The sequence below is a fragment of the Pseudorasbora parva genome, chromosome 1 (genome assembly GCF_024679245.1).
Source record: "Pseudorasbora parva isolate DD20220531a chromosome 1, ASM2467924v1, whole genome shotgun sequence".
In the NCBI taxonomy this organism is placed as follows: domain Eukaryota; kingdom Metazoa; phylum Chordata; class Actinopteri; order Cypriniformes; family Gobionidae; genus Pseudorasbora; species Pseudorasbora parva.
Window position 1 is genome coordinate 20,704,885 of NC_090172.1, and position 17,449 is coordinate 20,722,333.

General features: G+C 36.2%; 1 protein-coding gene across 3 annotated transcripts in view; it reads right to left on the minus strand.

The window, feature by feature from the left end:
• LOC137060852 (protein phosphatase 3 catalytic subunit alpha) overlaps positions 1–17,449 on the minus strand; it is a 186,235-nt gene that overhangs the window by 71,290 nt on the left and 97,496 nt on the right. For all 3 annotated transcript variants that reach the window (XM_067432462.1, XM_067432460.1, XM_067432461.1), the window contains exons 3-4: positions 1,581–1,705; positions 1,281–1,392 (exon numbers count right to left, since the gene is read on the minus strand). In XM_067432462.1, coding sequence (XP_067288563.1) covers positions 1,281–1,392; positions 1,581–1,705 — 237 coding nt within the window. The remainder of the gene's footprint in view (positions 1–1,280; positions 1,393–1,580; positions 1,706–17,449) is intronic.

The following is a 17,449-nucleotide window of genomic DNA, read 5'->3' on the forward strand; positions in this document are numbered from 1 at the left end:
TCTTACATCTTAAAAATGTATCTAAATTAAGGCACATACTTTCAATGCCAAATGCTGAACAGTTAGTTCACACGTTCATGACCTCAAGGCTAGATTATTGTAATGCTCTACTGGGTGGTTGCTCTGGTCGCTTAATAAATAAACTCCAGCTGGTTCAAAATGCAGCAGCTCGAGTTTCTACTAGAACCAGGAACTATGAACATTTTAACCTGTTTCAGTCAATACTGCATTGGCTCCCTATTAAACATTAAATACATTTTGCTAATCTTTGCTAAAACCTTGCTAATTACTTACAAAACACTAAATGGTTCAGCTCCCCAGTACTTGAGCGAGCTCTTAACACATTACACTCCACCACGTCTATTGCAGTCTCAAAATTCTGCCCAGTTGAAAATACCTAGTATATTGAAATCAACTGCAGGTGGTCAAACCTTGTCCTATTTAGGACCTACATTTTCTTCCTAGCATTGTTCAGGAAACAGACACACTCTGTCAGTTTAAATTTAGATTAAAACACATCGCTTTACTATGGCATACACATAGAACATTATCAATTTATATTATTCAAATCAGTTAAATAATTGTTTTAGGCTGCATTAAGTAGATCAGTTGGAACTGGGAACATTTCTCATAACTCCTGATGTACTCATTACGTCATAAAAAGAATAGCATCTACTCTTATGTTAGTCTCTCTGTTTATCCCAAGGTTTTACTGTAGTGATGGAACTGGGTAACTATTCTGAATGTAATTGTTCCAATCAAACTGACTTCTGAACTGTAATGTTTACCTGAATCTTAATCATAGTTTGTTCATCGGCCAGAGGATAACTGGCACTCAACTGAGCTTGGTTTCTTTTAATGTTTTTGTCTTCATTCTGTAACCTGATGGAGTTTTGGTTCCTTGCCACCATCACCTCTTTTGCTTTTGGCTTGCTTAGTCAGAGACACAAAATATTCAACAATATTACTGATCTGCCCGCACTGACACTATATGAGTACTAAACTTAGTTTGTACGATAGTTACGATGTACGATGAAATTACTGTTTTCTCCAGAGTGGCTGTACAGCCGAATCAAATTCTGTTGCATTATTTTCCTGTTAACAATTTAAAGCTGCTTTGAAACAATCTGCATTGTAAAACACACTATATAAATAAAGGTGACTTGACTTGATCAGAACCAACCCATTTATTTTTTGTTTACTTAAGTTTTATATCCGGCGAAAGGCAACAGGCAAAGTTAATGTGCTATGGTTAATGGTGATGTGACAGTCATACTTACATTCCTGTTTAAAAGTGAAATACTCAGTTAAATGTCTACACTCGTGGTTCCCACGCAGCAAAAACAGTGTTTTAGGGTAAAGTATTTTTAAGGCCCATAGGTACAGCACACACTGTGGACACAAAAAACAAGAGTAAAACCAATAGATTAGATTTAACAGTAAATACACAAAAGCAGATTAAAAACAGATTAAAAAGGGAAAACAATTGGACATACTTGGGGCAATGTTTTTTAATCTATTAGAAATTAATAGAATGTATAACTTTTTTATTTGTTGTTCATATAATAGCAGTGACTTACTTCAATACTGAAATATCCTCTGTCCACATAATCACCCAGAAAAAGGTATCGTGTGCTGGCTGGAGACCCTCCTACTTCAAAGAGCTTCATCAAGTCAAAGAACTGCCCATGGATGTCTCCACAAACTAGAGGAAACATACAAACAGTTATTCTCTGTATATTTCTATTATTATTAGCATTACCGGTATTTAATCATTATTATTGCTGTGCTGACAATTATGTACAAATTGGGAAGGTACTGTACGTTAGCCTGTAACATCAGTTGACAAAACATGAATAAAACATTAGCTGATAAAACATAATATCAATTTGTGTACAATACAACATTTACAAGACAGTGCACATTACAAAACATTTTTATCCTGTGTCAGGTGTTGAAATCCATCATGTTTCTGAACAACACTGCTGCAGGCTTTTGAAATAAAATGTGTCACCTGGCCTTCTGTTGTATGAATAATAAATAAATATGTACTGTGTGGGCTGAAAGACAGCTTTGTGTAAAAACATGTGTGCTGGCCCCTGGTAATATATCCAGTAACATAGTTTTTGACATCCTAATAGAGCAGGTGGAGAGAGGAGAAAGGCTTGCTGGTGTGAGCTTTGGAAACAGGAAAAAGAAAGTTCAAATCCCTCCTGGGGACCTCACTTTGACCACTGCTGCTCTGCCCTAAAGCAAGGCAATAACACTTCATCATATCCAGTAGTGAATGTGTTTGTGTGCCCCTCGATTCAGACCTCTCTCACGATAAACTCATGCTGGAAACCCCCCCCCCCCAGATCTGCTATGCACCTGTCTACAGCACTGAAAAGAGGATTTATTTTACAGTGTTTGCATTTACAATGTTTTATCTACACATCTAAATGTATAAAAACTAAAGATGAACAGATTGCAATTGTCTGGCAAATTCCTATTTCCAATTTTTTTTGCATGACCTGCCAATACCGATTTTTGCTAATTCAGATTTTCTTTCAAATAACTATAACTGAGAACATATACAAACAAAAATCTACTTTTCTGCAAGGTAAAATTGTATTTTCATAAAAATAAAAAATAAAAAGAGTAAAAATTACGGAAGCCCTGAACGGCTATGGATAATATAAAGAGTCTTATGCTCTGATCATGACAATTTTATTGTGATCTTAAGATAACAAAAGTTGCTTTGTCGTGATAACTTAATATTCTCTAAGTTACACAACTGCGCCAAAAGGTGGCAGTATAGAACAAACTAACTGATGGGGTGCGGTATAGCCTATCCACCCTACTGTGTTATATTGGCCCAGATTGACCTTTCGTGATAGCTACAATTTGTGCAGTACTGTGCTCATTAAGTAATTAATTTTACCAAAGTTTAAATGGTTTAATGTGATTAGTTTGCTGTACAATAGCGTTCGGTGTGATACTAAACTTACTGTTTAACTCATTTTGATGTCACTATATTCCGTTTGCACCTCATTGTGCATCTTTAAGATGCCATTTTAATCAGCAGCCTAAATAACTGTTAGTTTTTTCACGTGTCACTCAATGTATATAGTCTATTGATAATAAATATTATATAGCCTATGTATGTGTAACAGCCTATAATTCAATTCAGTGATGCGGTTTAATAATTAAAACTATTGTATTTCATATTATTTTTTGTAGCAAACCATACACATATACATAAAACACTCTTCTCAAACTAAGTAATAAAATAGCTAATAATAAAGGCAAGATCTTCATGGCAAAGCGTCAAAATAAACGTTTAAAAAAAACGTTTAATGAAATGTTCATTTTGACGGTTCGCCATGAAGATCTTGCCATTTCTCTGTGTATATGATAAATGACAATATTTTTTCTCAAATTAAATGTTGAAATCCTCATAAAGTGACTCTTAGAGAGGCTTTGGAAGAGAAGTTCATCTGTTCATGTCGTCATATAACAGTGGTATATAGCACATATAACATGGTCGTCATCAGTGTGTGTGTGAGGTAAATTAAACCATCTGCACCATTTATTAACACAACAAGCAGAACATGTAGTCCTATTGTGGTTTAATATTTACAGACACAAGTCCATATCGAGATTTGATTTAAGTGTACTAACTTAGTTCCATGACATTCTGCCTTATATAGTAAATTCCGTTTTTTTATGACTGGATTCAGTCCGTGTTTTCTGCATAGGAAATTTATAGAGTCCTGGCTTATGTGCAATCCACTTATATAGATCAGTGGTGCACGCGCTTTTGGTGAGAGCTGGAAATCTGCAGAAATTAGTAAAATGATGTGCAAGCAACATTTAACGGAGTGAATGAGATGAGTGAGAGAACGTGGGTGTGTGTGTGTGTGTCACCTCACCGACAGAGAGAAGAGCGAGAAGGTATTGTGCCGCTGGCACTAAAAAAAAAGTAATCAGAATCGGTAACACGCGAGACAGAACAGCAGTTTCAGAATCACAGCCACAGAACCAGAACTTAGGGGCGTGGCTTAAACAGTCATAGTGGTGCTAGCCATGCTACCCATAGGCCTACACATAATTTTCTTTTGTTAAAGGGATAGTTCACCCAAAAAATTGTATTTTATGTTTATCTGCTTACCCCCAGGGCAGCCAAAATGTAGGTGTGTTTGTTTCTTCAGTAGAACACAAATTAAGATTTTTAACTCCAATGCCAAAACTCCCAATATCATTATTTCCGTAGAGTAAGGTCAAAAACCCAGCACAATCATAGATATATGTAGAGAGTCCTCATTAGCACCTGCGTGAATGGCGCGGATTGGTTGAAAAAGGCATCTATGTAAATATATAGCTATGATCACGTCAGTTTTTTTTTTTGTGACTTACTTTTTATTAGATTTCCAAAAGAACATACAAGAAACATACAGAAAACAAATTCTGTCAGCACTGCTTACATAACATGCATATTTTAGAAGACATAATTTTACAGCTCTTTGCCAGGCCTGTACCATTCTTGGTTTAGGTTTATTAAATCTAGCTAAGGAGCATTCCATCGTAACTATTTGTTGCATATTCTAACGCCAGGTTTTTGACCTTACTTGATGAAAGTAAGGGCATTGGGAATACTAGATGAGATTTGTCTGATATGAGGTAAACAAATAAAATATTCTGTTTGGTCTCTCGCAGAAACCGATCGTTTAGTGTCTTAAGACATCAATGTGTCACCACAAGCCACAGGGTTTAATATGGATTCATATATCTGTTTTTTACTCTCATAGTGGCTCTCATAGAAAACACCCCATTGACATGCATTATACAAGCATCTGTTGGAGTTAAAAATCTTAATACAAATTCAGTTCTACTGAAGAAACAAACACACCTACATCTTGGATGCCCTGGGGGGTAAGTAGATAAAAATCTAATTTTCCTTTTTGGGTGAACTACCCCTTTAACTGTTTTCACATGGATTTTGTCATATTCACAACAATCTAAAAAACAAGAACTTATTTGAGATATTTCAATCAGGCTTTCGCTCTGCCCACAGCACTGAAACAGCTCTGCTTAGGGTGACAAATGACCCTCTAATGACAGCTGATTCAGGACCACCATCACTGCTCATTCTCCCCGACCTTTCAGCGGCATTCAACACCGTGGACCATACCATCCTCCTGGACCGCCTCCATAATACAGTTGGACTATCTGGAGCACTGCACTAGCACTGCAGTGGTTTCAGTCCTACCTTTCTGACAGGACTGAGCGTGTTATATTGGGAGAATGGGAGTCCAGGCTGCTCCCTGTTACATGTGGTGTTCCAGAGGGGTCGGTTCTCGGCACCAATCTTATTCATCCTCTACATGCTTCCCCTCGGTCCTGTCATCAGCAGACATGGATTATCTTTTCATTATTATGATGATGACACGCAACTTTATATTAAAACTGCCCCGAGCCCCTCCACAGCTCTGTCACGACTCACCACATGTCTTGAGGAGATTAAGGCATGGATGGGAACTAACATCCTCCAGCTGAACTCCAGTAAAACTGAGGCACTACTGGTTGGCACCCGTTATAAGATCCACTCCTCTCCCTTATCCCAGCTCATATTAGACGACTAGGTCATCACTTTCTCCTCCTCAGTCACAAATCTAGGGGTTCGGTTTGACCCACAGCTGACCTTCAATGACCACATTAAGCACATTTGTAAAACTTCCTTCCTCCACCTTCGAAACATCTCCAAACTCCGTCCCCTTTTAACCTTTCCAGATGCAGAGAAACTTGTCCATGCCTTTGTCTCCACCAGGCTGGACTACTGCAAAGGACTCTTCAGTGGGATTTCTGGCAGAAATATCCAGATGCTTCAATACATCCAGAACAGTGCTGCCATAGTCCTTATATAGAGTCCGTAAATATGATCACATAACTCACATCCTACACTCATTGCACTGGCTTCCCGTTTCATCCCAGATTGACTACAAAATCCCCCTGCTCACACATAAATGCATCACCGGACATGCACCTCCATATCTACAGGAACTCATCAGTCTGAAATCCTTCACCTTCACCCCCAGATCTTCAGGCCACCTGCTTCTTCAAGTCCCCACCACCAGGCTTCGTACAATGGGAGATCAAGCTTTCTGCTCGGCTGCACTGCAGCTTTGGATCCTTGCCAGTAAGCTGAGAGCAGTACAGAGCTTGGACCAGTTTAAAGCTGAACTGAAGACTTTTCTGTTCAGAAAGGCTTTTATGTGTTGATTGTTTTTATTTTTCTTTATTTTTTACTTTTTTTTTTTTTTTTTTTTTTTTTTTTCATTGTTGCACTTTAAGATTCTTTGGAAACAAAAGTGCATTATAAATTAAATATATTATTATTATTATTATTATTATTATTATTATTATTATTATTATTATTATTATTATTATTATTATTATTATTATTATATAATCATATAATATGCATATCATGATGTACAATGATCAAAATGTGAAAACATAGCCTATTGAACATTCTTAATGTCAATGAATGGATACAAACACAGTAGTTTATACTTCATGGATACAGGCTATAACTATACACTGTTTTTATTTTATTTTAAATATTAATAAATGTGTAACATGTTGTAAAGCATTTCCCATTTAGAACGGTAAGATTTTGAAAATGTTTTCAAAGAAGTCTCTTCTGCTTACCAAGGCTGTATTTATGTTATTAAAATTCAGAAAGAAAACTGTAATATTGTGAAATTATTAAAATGTAAAATAACTTTTCTATTTGAATATATTGTAAAATATAATTTAATCCTGTGATCAAAGCTTTACAACATCATCAAATGAGCGTATTAGATTCATTTCATAAGGATTAAGGTGACTGGAGTAATGATGCTGAAAATTCAGCTTTGATCACAGGAATAAATTGTACATTTTCAAATAGAAAACAGTTATTTTAAATTGTCAAAATATTTCACAATAATACTATTTTTGCAGGATTTTGGATCAAATGTAGCCTTGGTGAGAAGAAGAGACTTCTTTAAAAAAAAAAAAAAAAATCGTACTGGTCTGAAACTTTTGACCGGTGTAGATATGTTAGTAATATTTCCTTCACATTCATGTTAAAAACAATACTGAAACAAAGTATGAGGAGATTTAATAATAATAATAATAATAATAATAATAATAATAATAATAATAATAATAATAATAATAATAATAATAATAATAATAATAATAATAATGTTACATTTTATATTCTATTTTCTGAGTACTCAAAGCACTTTACATGGAAGGGGGAAACCTCCTCAACCACCACCAATGTGCAGCATTCACCTGGATGATCAGCCATATTGTGCCAGAACGCTCACCACACACCAGCTTATGGTGAAGAGGAGACCGAGTGATTAAGCCAATCAGTATGGGGATGATTAGGAGGCCATGATGCACAGAGGCCAATGGGCAAATTTGGCCAGGATGCCAGGGTTACTCCCCTACTCTTTTTCCAAAGGAGAACCTGTGAGTCAGGACCCGTGTTTAACGTCAGTTTAAGAATATTTGTCCAGTAGTGTTTGAGATGGACTACAACCACTTTGCATAATAATTCTCAGACTAATGAACCAAAAGTTTAACCCAAACCCATGCCAAGTAAACTGATGAATTATTCTGAGATCAAAACAGAATAATTGAAAACAATATATTTTTCTTGCAACTGATGTTTAAGTCAATTTCCAGGTGTTTCTTTAATTTAATATCCGGTCTGATATGTTGGTATTCTTTATTGGCAATCGTTTATGCCTATACATTTGCATGTAAAATCAGCCTCAAGACAATAGCATGCAACAGCAGCACATCACTGTGACTGATGTAACATACTATCAAGGAGAGTCACTGAGATACAATTTCTCCATAGTAACAGAGCAGAACGCTGGGTTATGTTACTGTGTCAATTAGGAATCCAAATGTTATTTAGAAATCTGTCTTTCCCAGTCATGCAAACCAGTTAGTATTTTCACTCTTCTTGTCAAAATGCACATATAAAATTACTAGATCTCAGTCTCCATTATACAGGCTCCACCAACACTTTGTGCTCCACTAGAGCAAATGCGGAAGTTGCTTTGTTGGCATGTCAATTTAACAGCTATATTAGTCATTCCTTCTTTATGTCTTATAGGAATGTAATGATAAAGAGTGTTTCTCAATTATGCCTAATGTAATTTGACTGAGCATGTAAATTCATGACTCATTCAGCAGGGCTTTTCAATTTAAGCTATTTCATGCTACTGCAATCTACTGAGAGCTTATGCATGTTTTTTTTTTTTTTTTTTTTGGGCAACTCACAGAGTTATCAATTATGTTATTATGTGCATCAAGATCAAATTCTAGGAAGCTAGATATTACCAGAACCTGCACAAAATGCCCTTTATAAAACCCAGTCAGCAAAGGATTGTGAATACATGCATCTCCGGCCCATGTCCTCCACGAAATAACCATATATGGAGCTTGCAATGGACAATTTTGCTATGCATACCATCATCTGCACACAATTTCCATGCATATTCACATCCACGTGATTCCATAATTAACAGTACAAGATATTAGGGAAATATGAGATATGGACTATACATGTTGTCATATTACAAATTTTTGACTGGCTAAATACCATTTTAATTGCTTTAAACGTATAAACTGCAATTTTGTTAAACATGTATTTTATTTTATATATAATAAATAACCTTTTGAAAGTAACTTGATGCTTCAAAAAATATTTTATAAATGACATTGTTACACTAGATGGTGAAAAGTTACTGTTAAACGTGCATTTGTCATTGAATAATTAATTCAAGAGAGTCATTTAAATTCACTGAATCATCCAGTAATGAAACAAGTGACATCCCTATGAGTGAGTCATTGAATAATTAAAACCACAAAGTTGGGACCATGAAATTGTCCAAAAGGTATGCTGAAGCATTAAAAGTTCCATTTAAAATGGTATGGCTCGGCACAGTTTGCCTTGGTGCTTTTCCACTGAATGGTACGGCTCGGCATGGCACTGTTTTTGTGTAGCATTTACAATAATGTTGTGGCAGTAGAGGTGGCAATACTACAGCATAATTCCAAGCACTTGAAGCAGTACTACTGCAGTGGAAGAGCAAACCAAGCCGAGCTGTGCCGAGTCAAGCAAACCCGAACTAAGCAGTACCACGCAGTGGAAAAAACGCCATAAGGGGCCAAGCCTAACCCCAACCCCTGAAAAACAATTCCACACCATAATCCCCTCCACCAAACTTTACACTTGGCACAATGCAGTCAGGCATGTACCGTTCTCCTAGCAACCCGCCAAATACAGAATTATCTATCAGATTTCCAGACAGAGAAGCGAGATTTGTCACTCCAGAGAACATATCCACCATTCCAGAGTCCAGTGGTGTTGTGCTTTACACCACTGCATCCGATGCCAATTAAACTTGTGAACTTGGTGATGTAAGGCTTGGATGCAGCAGCTCAGCCATATAAAACCATTCCATGAAGCTCTTTACACACTGTTCTTGAGCTAATCTGAAGGCCACACAAAGTTTGGAGGTCTGTAACTATTGACTCTGCAAAAAGTTGGCGACTTCTGCACACTCTTTTTATTGACCTCAAACAGTGGCGCCTCCAGAAATTTTTCATAGGGGTGGCCAGATGGGGCCACTTAAAATCTTGGGGTGGCACACCAAAACTAGAAACCATAATTTCAGAATTTTATTCTACCGGCCTGTAGCACGTCACGACACATAATTCCCCGTCGCCTTTTACTAAAAAATATTTTTTGACTTATTTACTTACCAGTAGTCTTCGTCTTCTAACGTTAACTTCTTTTGAAATTGTTGACTGACGGGCATGAGCTGACCTGTTGCTGTCTGAGTGCGCAAAGATCATTAATAAGTCTATTAATTTATGAGGCTCTTCAGTTCAAATTATCCAGTACCAAAATAATAATACTCTTTATTTTCCAAGTTCATAAATGATTTTCAAAACAGATTTGGAAAAAAAAAAAAACATACACACAAAATGACTTATTTTAAATATAAAATATATATATATATATATATATATATATATATATATATATATATATATATATATATATATATATATATATATATATATATATATATATATATATATATATATATATATATATATATATATATATATATATATATATAAAAGTCTTGGGCATGTCAAAGATTAGTAACAACTTTAGCTTTGATGCATTGTTAGTTTTTGTGCAGCATCAGATTTTTTTCTCCCTCATTTACTGTTCGTGCCTGTTTTTGCCCCCATTGACTTCCATTATAGCCACATTTTTTGATTGGAAAGCCATGACACCATATACTCATGCATTCTTGATTGTTGGTGGTTTTCCCTTTTGGGAAGAGGTAAAATGTGTATTTTTTTACAGTTGATAACCAGGTGGCACCATTAACCCTTTAGATAGGCCTGTGCTGAAAAAAAAGAAGCTTAGTTTCTGGCATTTGTAATAACTGCATATAAATGAGGGATTAAAAAAATGTAAATCTGATGCTGCACACAAACTAACAATGCATCAGAGCCAGTGTTGTTACTAATCTTTGACGTACAAGACTGTGATAAAAGGTCAAAAAAATATCCAGTCCACAATCACTTTTTATATTGAAGATAAGTTATTTTGTGTGTGTTTTTTTTTTTTTTTCAAAATCAGTTTTGAATCTGTTTTTGAAAATAATTAATGAACTTGGCAATTAAAGAGTGATAAGAGTGACAATGAAACAATGACAACAGCTCAACAATAAACATGGAATCAAGTATGTAAACTTGCAACAGAACACATTTTAAATTATTTTACTTTTGATTATTTTATTTATTTCTGAAGAACTCTTTAGAAGCCTGTATTGGTGTACTTTAAAGGGATAGTTCACCCAAAAATGAAATTTCTGTCATCATTTACTCTCCCTCATGATGTTCCAACCCTGTATGAGTTTCTTCATTCTGTTGAACATAAAAGAATAGGCTATATTTTGAAGAACGTTTGTAACCAGATGTTTGCTTTGGGGGCAACATTGACTTCCATGGTAGGAATGTGTCTTCATATGTATTCTACATAAATAAATGCATACAGGTTTGGAACAACTTGAGGGTGAGGAAATTATGACAGATTTTTCATTTTTGGGTGCACTGTCTCTTTAAGCAGTCATTCTGAACCAATAACCACTTTACTGACAATTCTGAAATTCAAAAATGTTTAATCCTCTTTATTAATTTATTATTATGACTATATTATTATGTAATTATTTCTAAATATTTTTTAAATATCAAACTGCTAAATGATAAATTGATAACATTAATTAGGCTATAATCTATTAATTAACCGTTCTAATGTCTAGAAAAATAAGTCTGCCAAGCTCTAATAATGTATGGAATATTTTATTATATTATCCATTAAAAAAACAATAGGCCTAACTTTACCTTTAGTTCACGGATGTGTCTGAGGGTCATCGCATGCTTTAAGTCAGACAGTCTGAGACACTGAAATGCTTCTCTGCAAAGGGTGCAGTTTGTCTTGGGTTCATCTTAAGTTACTGGACAGAACCACTCATGATACCTTTTTTTCTATTGAGCCCTATATCTAGAAATTCTCTTGTGTTCAAACTGTGGATGCGAGCTCGACATGTTTTTTTAAAAAAAAAACGCGCAAGTTTCCAGCGCATGTTCTCTCGAGACTCCGTCGCTATGGCAGCAAGCGGCGCTAAAACGCAATCTTGTGCATCACGTCCCGTATTGGTTTGATACGGGACGCGTCATTTTGCTTGTAAACATGGAACAATTCTAAATATTGATTGGGACTAGTACCTAGCACCCCCCCCTAAACCTACGCCATGGCCAGTGGGGTGGCCAGGGTTTGGTTAGGGGTGGCCGTGGCCACCCCTGGCCACCCTCTGGTGGCGCCACTGACCTCAAAGCAGGCAGTGATGGCGTGGTCATGGCATGTACATGTTTTATTTGAAGTAAAAAATGATATAAATACAGTTTGGTTTCTCACACACACCGATCTTTTCGTGTCTTAAGACATCAATGTGTCGTCACGTGCCACTGTGTTTAATATCGATTCGTATGTCTATGCATTTTTTACTCTCATAGAAAAACACTCCATTGACATGCATTATACGAGCAACGGTTGGAGTTAAAAATCTTCAGTTGTGTTCTACTGAAGAAACAAATACAGCTACATCTTGGATGCCCTGGGGGTAAGCAGATAAACATCAACATTTTATTCTTGGGTGAACTATCACTTTAATGGATTTACTGTCACCATTGAATATTAAAGGGGTGATGAATTGAGGAATCAACTTTCCCTTGAGCTTTTGATATATAATAGTCACTTGTTAGTCAAAAAAAGCTTTTATAGAAACCAAGCTCAGCAAATGGTCCTGTGCTTCATACTGACGTCAGTCCGCGACGAAATACCGCCTATACAGCGAGTCTAATCCAGTAGCCTCGCCCACATGAAGGGCTCATGCAAGCTGGTCAACAACAATAAATATGCAGAGGAAGATTAAGATATTGCGCTATTCCTGGTTGTGGAAGAACACCGTTGCTGCATAAGCTTCCTTCTGATCATAATATTAGGAATGAGTGGTTAAACTTTATTTTTAATGAAGTTCCAGCTCACATGGGGAAGACAGTGGTGTTCACTTCAGTTCACTGCGGGATCGTTTGTAAACAAATCTCCAGTCGATGCTGGATTTGGATCCGACAGGAATGGTGCAACACACCATGTGAGTAAAACGTGTTTTTATATGTAATAGTACTGCATTGTTATAGATCTTTTGCTTATGTGTACATGTCTAACAGAGCATAACTTTAGCACGCTGGACTCAGACACATATTGGCCAGGGCTCACAAAGCCCGGCAGGCCGATCAATCTCTTATTATTCCATTCTTGTTCTGCTATTCTCTCTCAAGTTGACATCTGAAGGGTGGCGCGTGCGCCGAAAATGTATGTGTGCGCGTGGTTCGTGCTTATATTGTCCGATCTTGCGGGCTATGTGCAATATAAAAATACAAGTCAAATCAATTGTGGGTTGATGAAAAATAAAACATTGTGTTTGTTTGATAAAGACGTTTACGAGCCCTATGGTCGAGATAATCATTCTAGTTGCCGATTCTCCCTCATTCTCTCCTCTCTCATGTCACTGAACTGACAGGGGAGCTTAAGCTCAAATATGCAAATATTATCCAATCCTAGCCATTGGCGTTTACTTCCAAGTCTCCAGTGCGGCACACCCATCAAAATCCAGCGTTTTGGAGAGAGCCTCATAACCAGTGTAGAAAATAGCCTATAACTTATTAGTTGTTTTATTTGTTATTATTTTATTTGTTAACTTATACGTTTTTGAATGCAAAAACCACACGAACATCATAAGTTGACCTCAGACAACAGTATAAAAAATTGTAAAAAGCCAGTTCATGACACTTTTAAGAATATTTACACCTATAAGTTCTGCAATGATTCAATCTTCCACAAATTGTGTAGCTTATAGAAACACATATAAAGTATATAAGCACTGACACCTCAATGCAAACTGCACCTTATCTCTGAGTTTTACAAATACGATTAATCGTACATCGCATATACTTCTTAAGAAAAATGTGAATTTCCAACACATACTGTCATCAATATTGATTTCCTCCATGGTTAGACTTCTAAGCTCAAAGTAAAAAAAAAAAAAAAAAGTTTTCATGTCTAAATAACAAGAGAAGGAAAAATAAATTGATCAAAACAAGTGCAAAGATACCTCAGCCATCAGCTCCATGGCATGCTATCATTTAAATACAAATTGGTCACTTGTTTAAGATTTTTAAACTTGAATCCGCAAATGTATTTATCCACACATAAGCAAATGTCTGTATGTATGTGTGTTTCTTTCCCCTGTGACTAGGAGAGTAGAACAGTCAAATGTCTTGTGGAATCGTCCGATTAGCATCTGTAGAAGAGACTATGGCAGGAAGCAATTAGGCAGACTTATGAGACTCCAGAGACTACACTATCTGTAATGAATCTGCCTTCTTGCTGAATGTATACATGACCTTTAACAAAAAGACATACATCAGAAGACATTTCTATGCAATTGTGTTAAGGTACTGTCATTTACAGGACAATGCCTATTATCAAATGTTGCCAATGAACAAAGATTTTGCCAATTTTCAAAAAAGTATAGCATATGTAAAGGGACAGTGTCTGAAATGTAAATATGACTACTGAATTTGTTAACCAAAAAAACAAACAAAGATAATTTAATAATTTTGTTCAAAACAGTTATATTGGGATAGGTACTGATAATACATTAACCTAATCAGTTTTGCAAATTAATGATGTTTACTTCTTTTTGAATTTTGAGTTTTTTTCGAAACAACATCTTCACATTTATACTATCTGTCATAAAAACACTGCAAGGCCAAAACACACATTACCTCACTCACGTTTGATCTCTTAGCCAATAGCAGTCAAACCAGTGGTTACCATCACCATGGAAACATTGCTTATTGGCATGGAAACAGCTAACCAATGAAGTTCACCCTGAGCAGTGCAACTTTTTGTATTCATGCTTTCACATTATCTCTGTACTGCTGTTTAGAAAGGCTGCAGTGGAGTTTTTATAATGCTTCATATAAGAGCTTGTCTATAAACGGGAGCGTGTCTATAAACTTGTCTTTAAGAATGACATTTCTGGGATCCAGCTCTACATGAGCTGTTTTGGAAAGACAAAAAGTGATATTTATACCCCAGCATAACTGTTTCACCCTGAGCTGTTTTGTCTGGTGAAAGGAAATAAAAGTCAAACGATGATAGATTTGCATCATTGTATTAGTCTGATAAAAGTTTAATTTTAGGGCATAGCACAAGCAGAAAAACACTCAAAATGATGTACTGAAGTGCACATCTTCTCAGAGCTCTGCAGTTTGTGTAATACACATTGTCAAGGCAGAGTTAAGACCACACACTCATACTAACATATAAGCAGGAGTCACGATCATATCCTACATGAGATGAGGGAGTGGGAGTACGTGAGAGGGTAGTGGAGAGATTGTTCTGACTGCACACCTATCGGCAGGCCAGAATGTGGGTGAAACACATTACACAACACAGACCCACTTACTTTAGCCCACATGAGGCACACAATCTATCCCTAAACCTTTTCATGAAAGAATACTTTCTGCATTATAAGACACACACACGCACACGCACACGCACACGCACACGCACACGCACACGCACACGCACACGCACACGCACACGCACACGCACACGCACACGCACACGCACACGCACACACACACACACACACACACACACACACACACACACACACACACACACACACGCACACACACAACTGGAATTACTTTTTTAACTGAATGAACAGGCAGATGTATTTTACATCTGTGGCACATTTAGTTTTTTTTGTCTTTTTTACGATGACAGACATCATTTAACAAGTCCCATTTGGCGTCTCTATATGGCATGAGAAGGTTGACTTAATATTTTTTTGATTATTCCATTACAGCAACCAAAACATTTAAGATGCAACAGTTAGGGTCCAGTGAAAGGCACTTGAAAGTCCAGATGCAATGCATCTGAACTCTCTGTTTAGCAGAGATGAACACTTTCCTAATACTTCTAATCTGGAAGAGTGCTTTGGGATGTCATTGACAAATCTAGACTGAGCTGCTGTGTTTGTAGTTTCCAATTCTTATCTCAAGTTATGCTGAAGAGATAAAGGCATATATGTCTTCCTGACATGAATCCATACAATCCACATCCATACAACTGTGATTAGTAGTGTTTACAGTCTATACGTTTTTAAACCTGATTATCTCATTTACACTACTCAGAAAAATTAAAGGAACACTTTGAAAACACATCAGATCACAATGGGGAAAAATATCATGTTGGGTATCTATACTAATATAGACTAGGTAATATGTTATGAATTAAAGGATGCCACATCGTTTGATGGAAATGAAAATGATCAACCTACAGAGGACTGAATTCAAAGACACCCTGAAATTCAAAGTGAAAAAAATATGCAGCAGGCTATAGTTCATTTTGCTGAAATTTCATTGCAGCAACTCAAAATAGTACTTAGTAGTTTGTATGGCCACCACATGCTTGTATGTATGCCTGCCAATGTCAGGGCACCCTCCTAATGAGACAACGGATGGTGGCCTGGGGTATTTCCTCCCAGATCTGGACCAGGACATCACTGGATAGTCTGAGGTGAAACCTAGCACCATCGGATGGACAGGAACACAATGTCCCAGATGTGTTCTAACTGCAAGTATAATAACTGCAAGTATTATTATTAATATAAAGCATGTTTCATTTTTCAATGAGCAGTAACTGCTAATGCTTGTGCAATAACACATTTGTTTCTAATATTGCTAGCAGCAAACTGTCTATTAGTCTACTTGTAAAACATAACTCAAAGTCAAATATAAACTGGTCTATTTCCATTTACTCTAATGCATACCCTTTTTTAAAGTCAACTCAAATAAAAAAAGCACATTCCACTTATAATATTAAATTCACCATGTGCTATAGACTAAATAATTTAGGGAATTTTACTTAATTTATTCAGGTAGATTCCACAAAAATGTAACAACTACTTAAATATTATATGTAATATTTTTACTATATCTTTTAAGTAGATAGTGTGTAATATTGTTAAGTGTAGTTACGTGTAATGAAATTATATTATTAAAGCTACACTGTGTGATATTTTCCCCCATCTAGCAGTGTAAAGGTATATGATAATCCGGTGAATATTAGTTTCTGTTCCTCTCAATTCCGATTTCGTTTTAACTCCTATGGTGGTCGATTTAGTCCAATATTAACATGGCTTCCAGTTCGTTCTCGTTCATGACTGCCATCGAGTGTTAAAACGCGAAAAGCGAAGCTTGAATTTATAGTTATGTCCCTCTTTTACTCTTAAAAGAAGTAAATATGCATTAATGAGCACATATATTTTTGAGCTGAGAATAAATTAAAAAAAGGTAAGCTTTAAATTACAAAAATAATGTAATTGTATTAAGTTGCATTACTGAGGTAAAATGTGTAATTCAATTAGCTACTAATCATTAAAAGTGCCCTAGAATGAAAAATTGAATTAACCTTGCCATAGTGAAATAATAAGAGTTCAGTACAAGGACATCACATACTCTGAGTCTCAAACACCATTGCCTCCTCCTTCATATGTAAATCTCGTGAATCAAAATCACCACGGAAAAATAAGTGCTTCTCAACATAACGCCAACCATGACGCAAGCAGGGGGATCATTTATATGCATGCCCGCAACATTTGCATCTGTCCAAACATGTTTATTGTCAGGCGAAACTGACAGAGCCGAATCATTGGGACTGCAGGTAAACAAG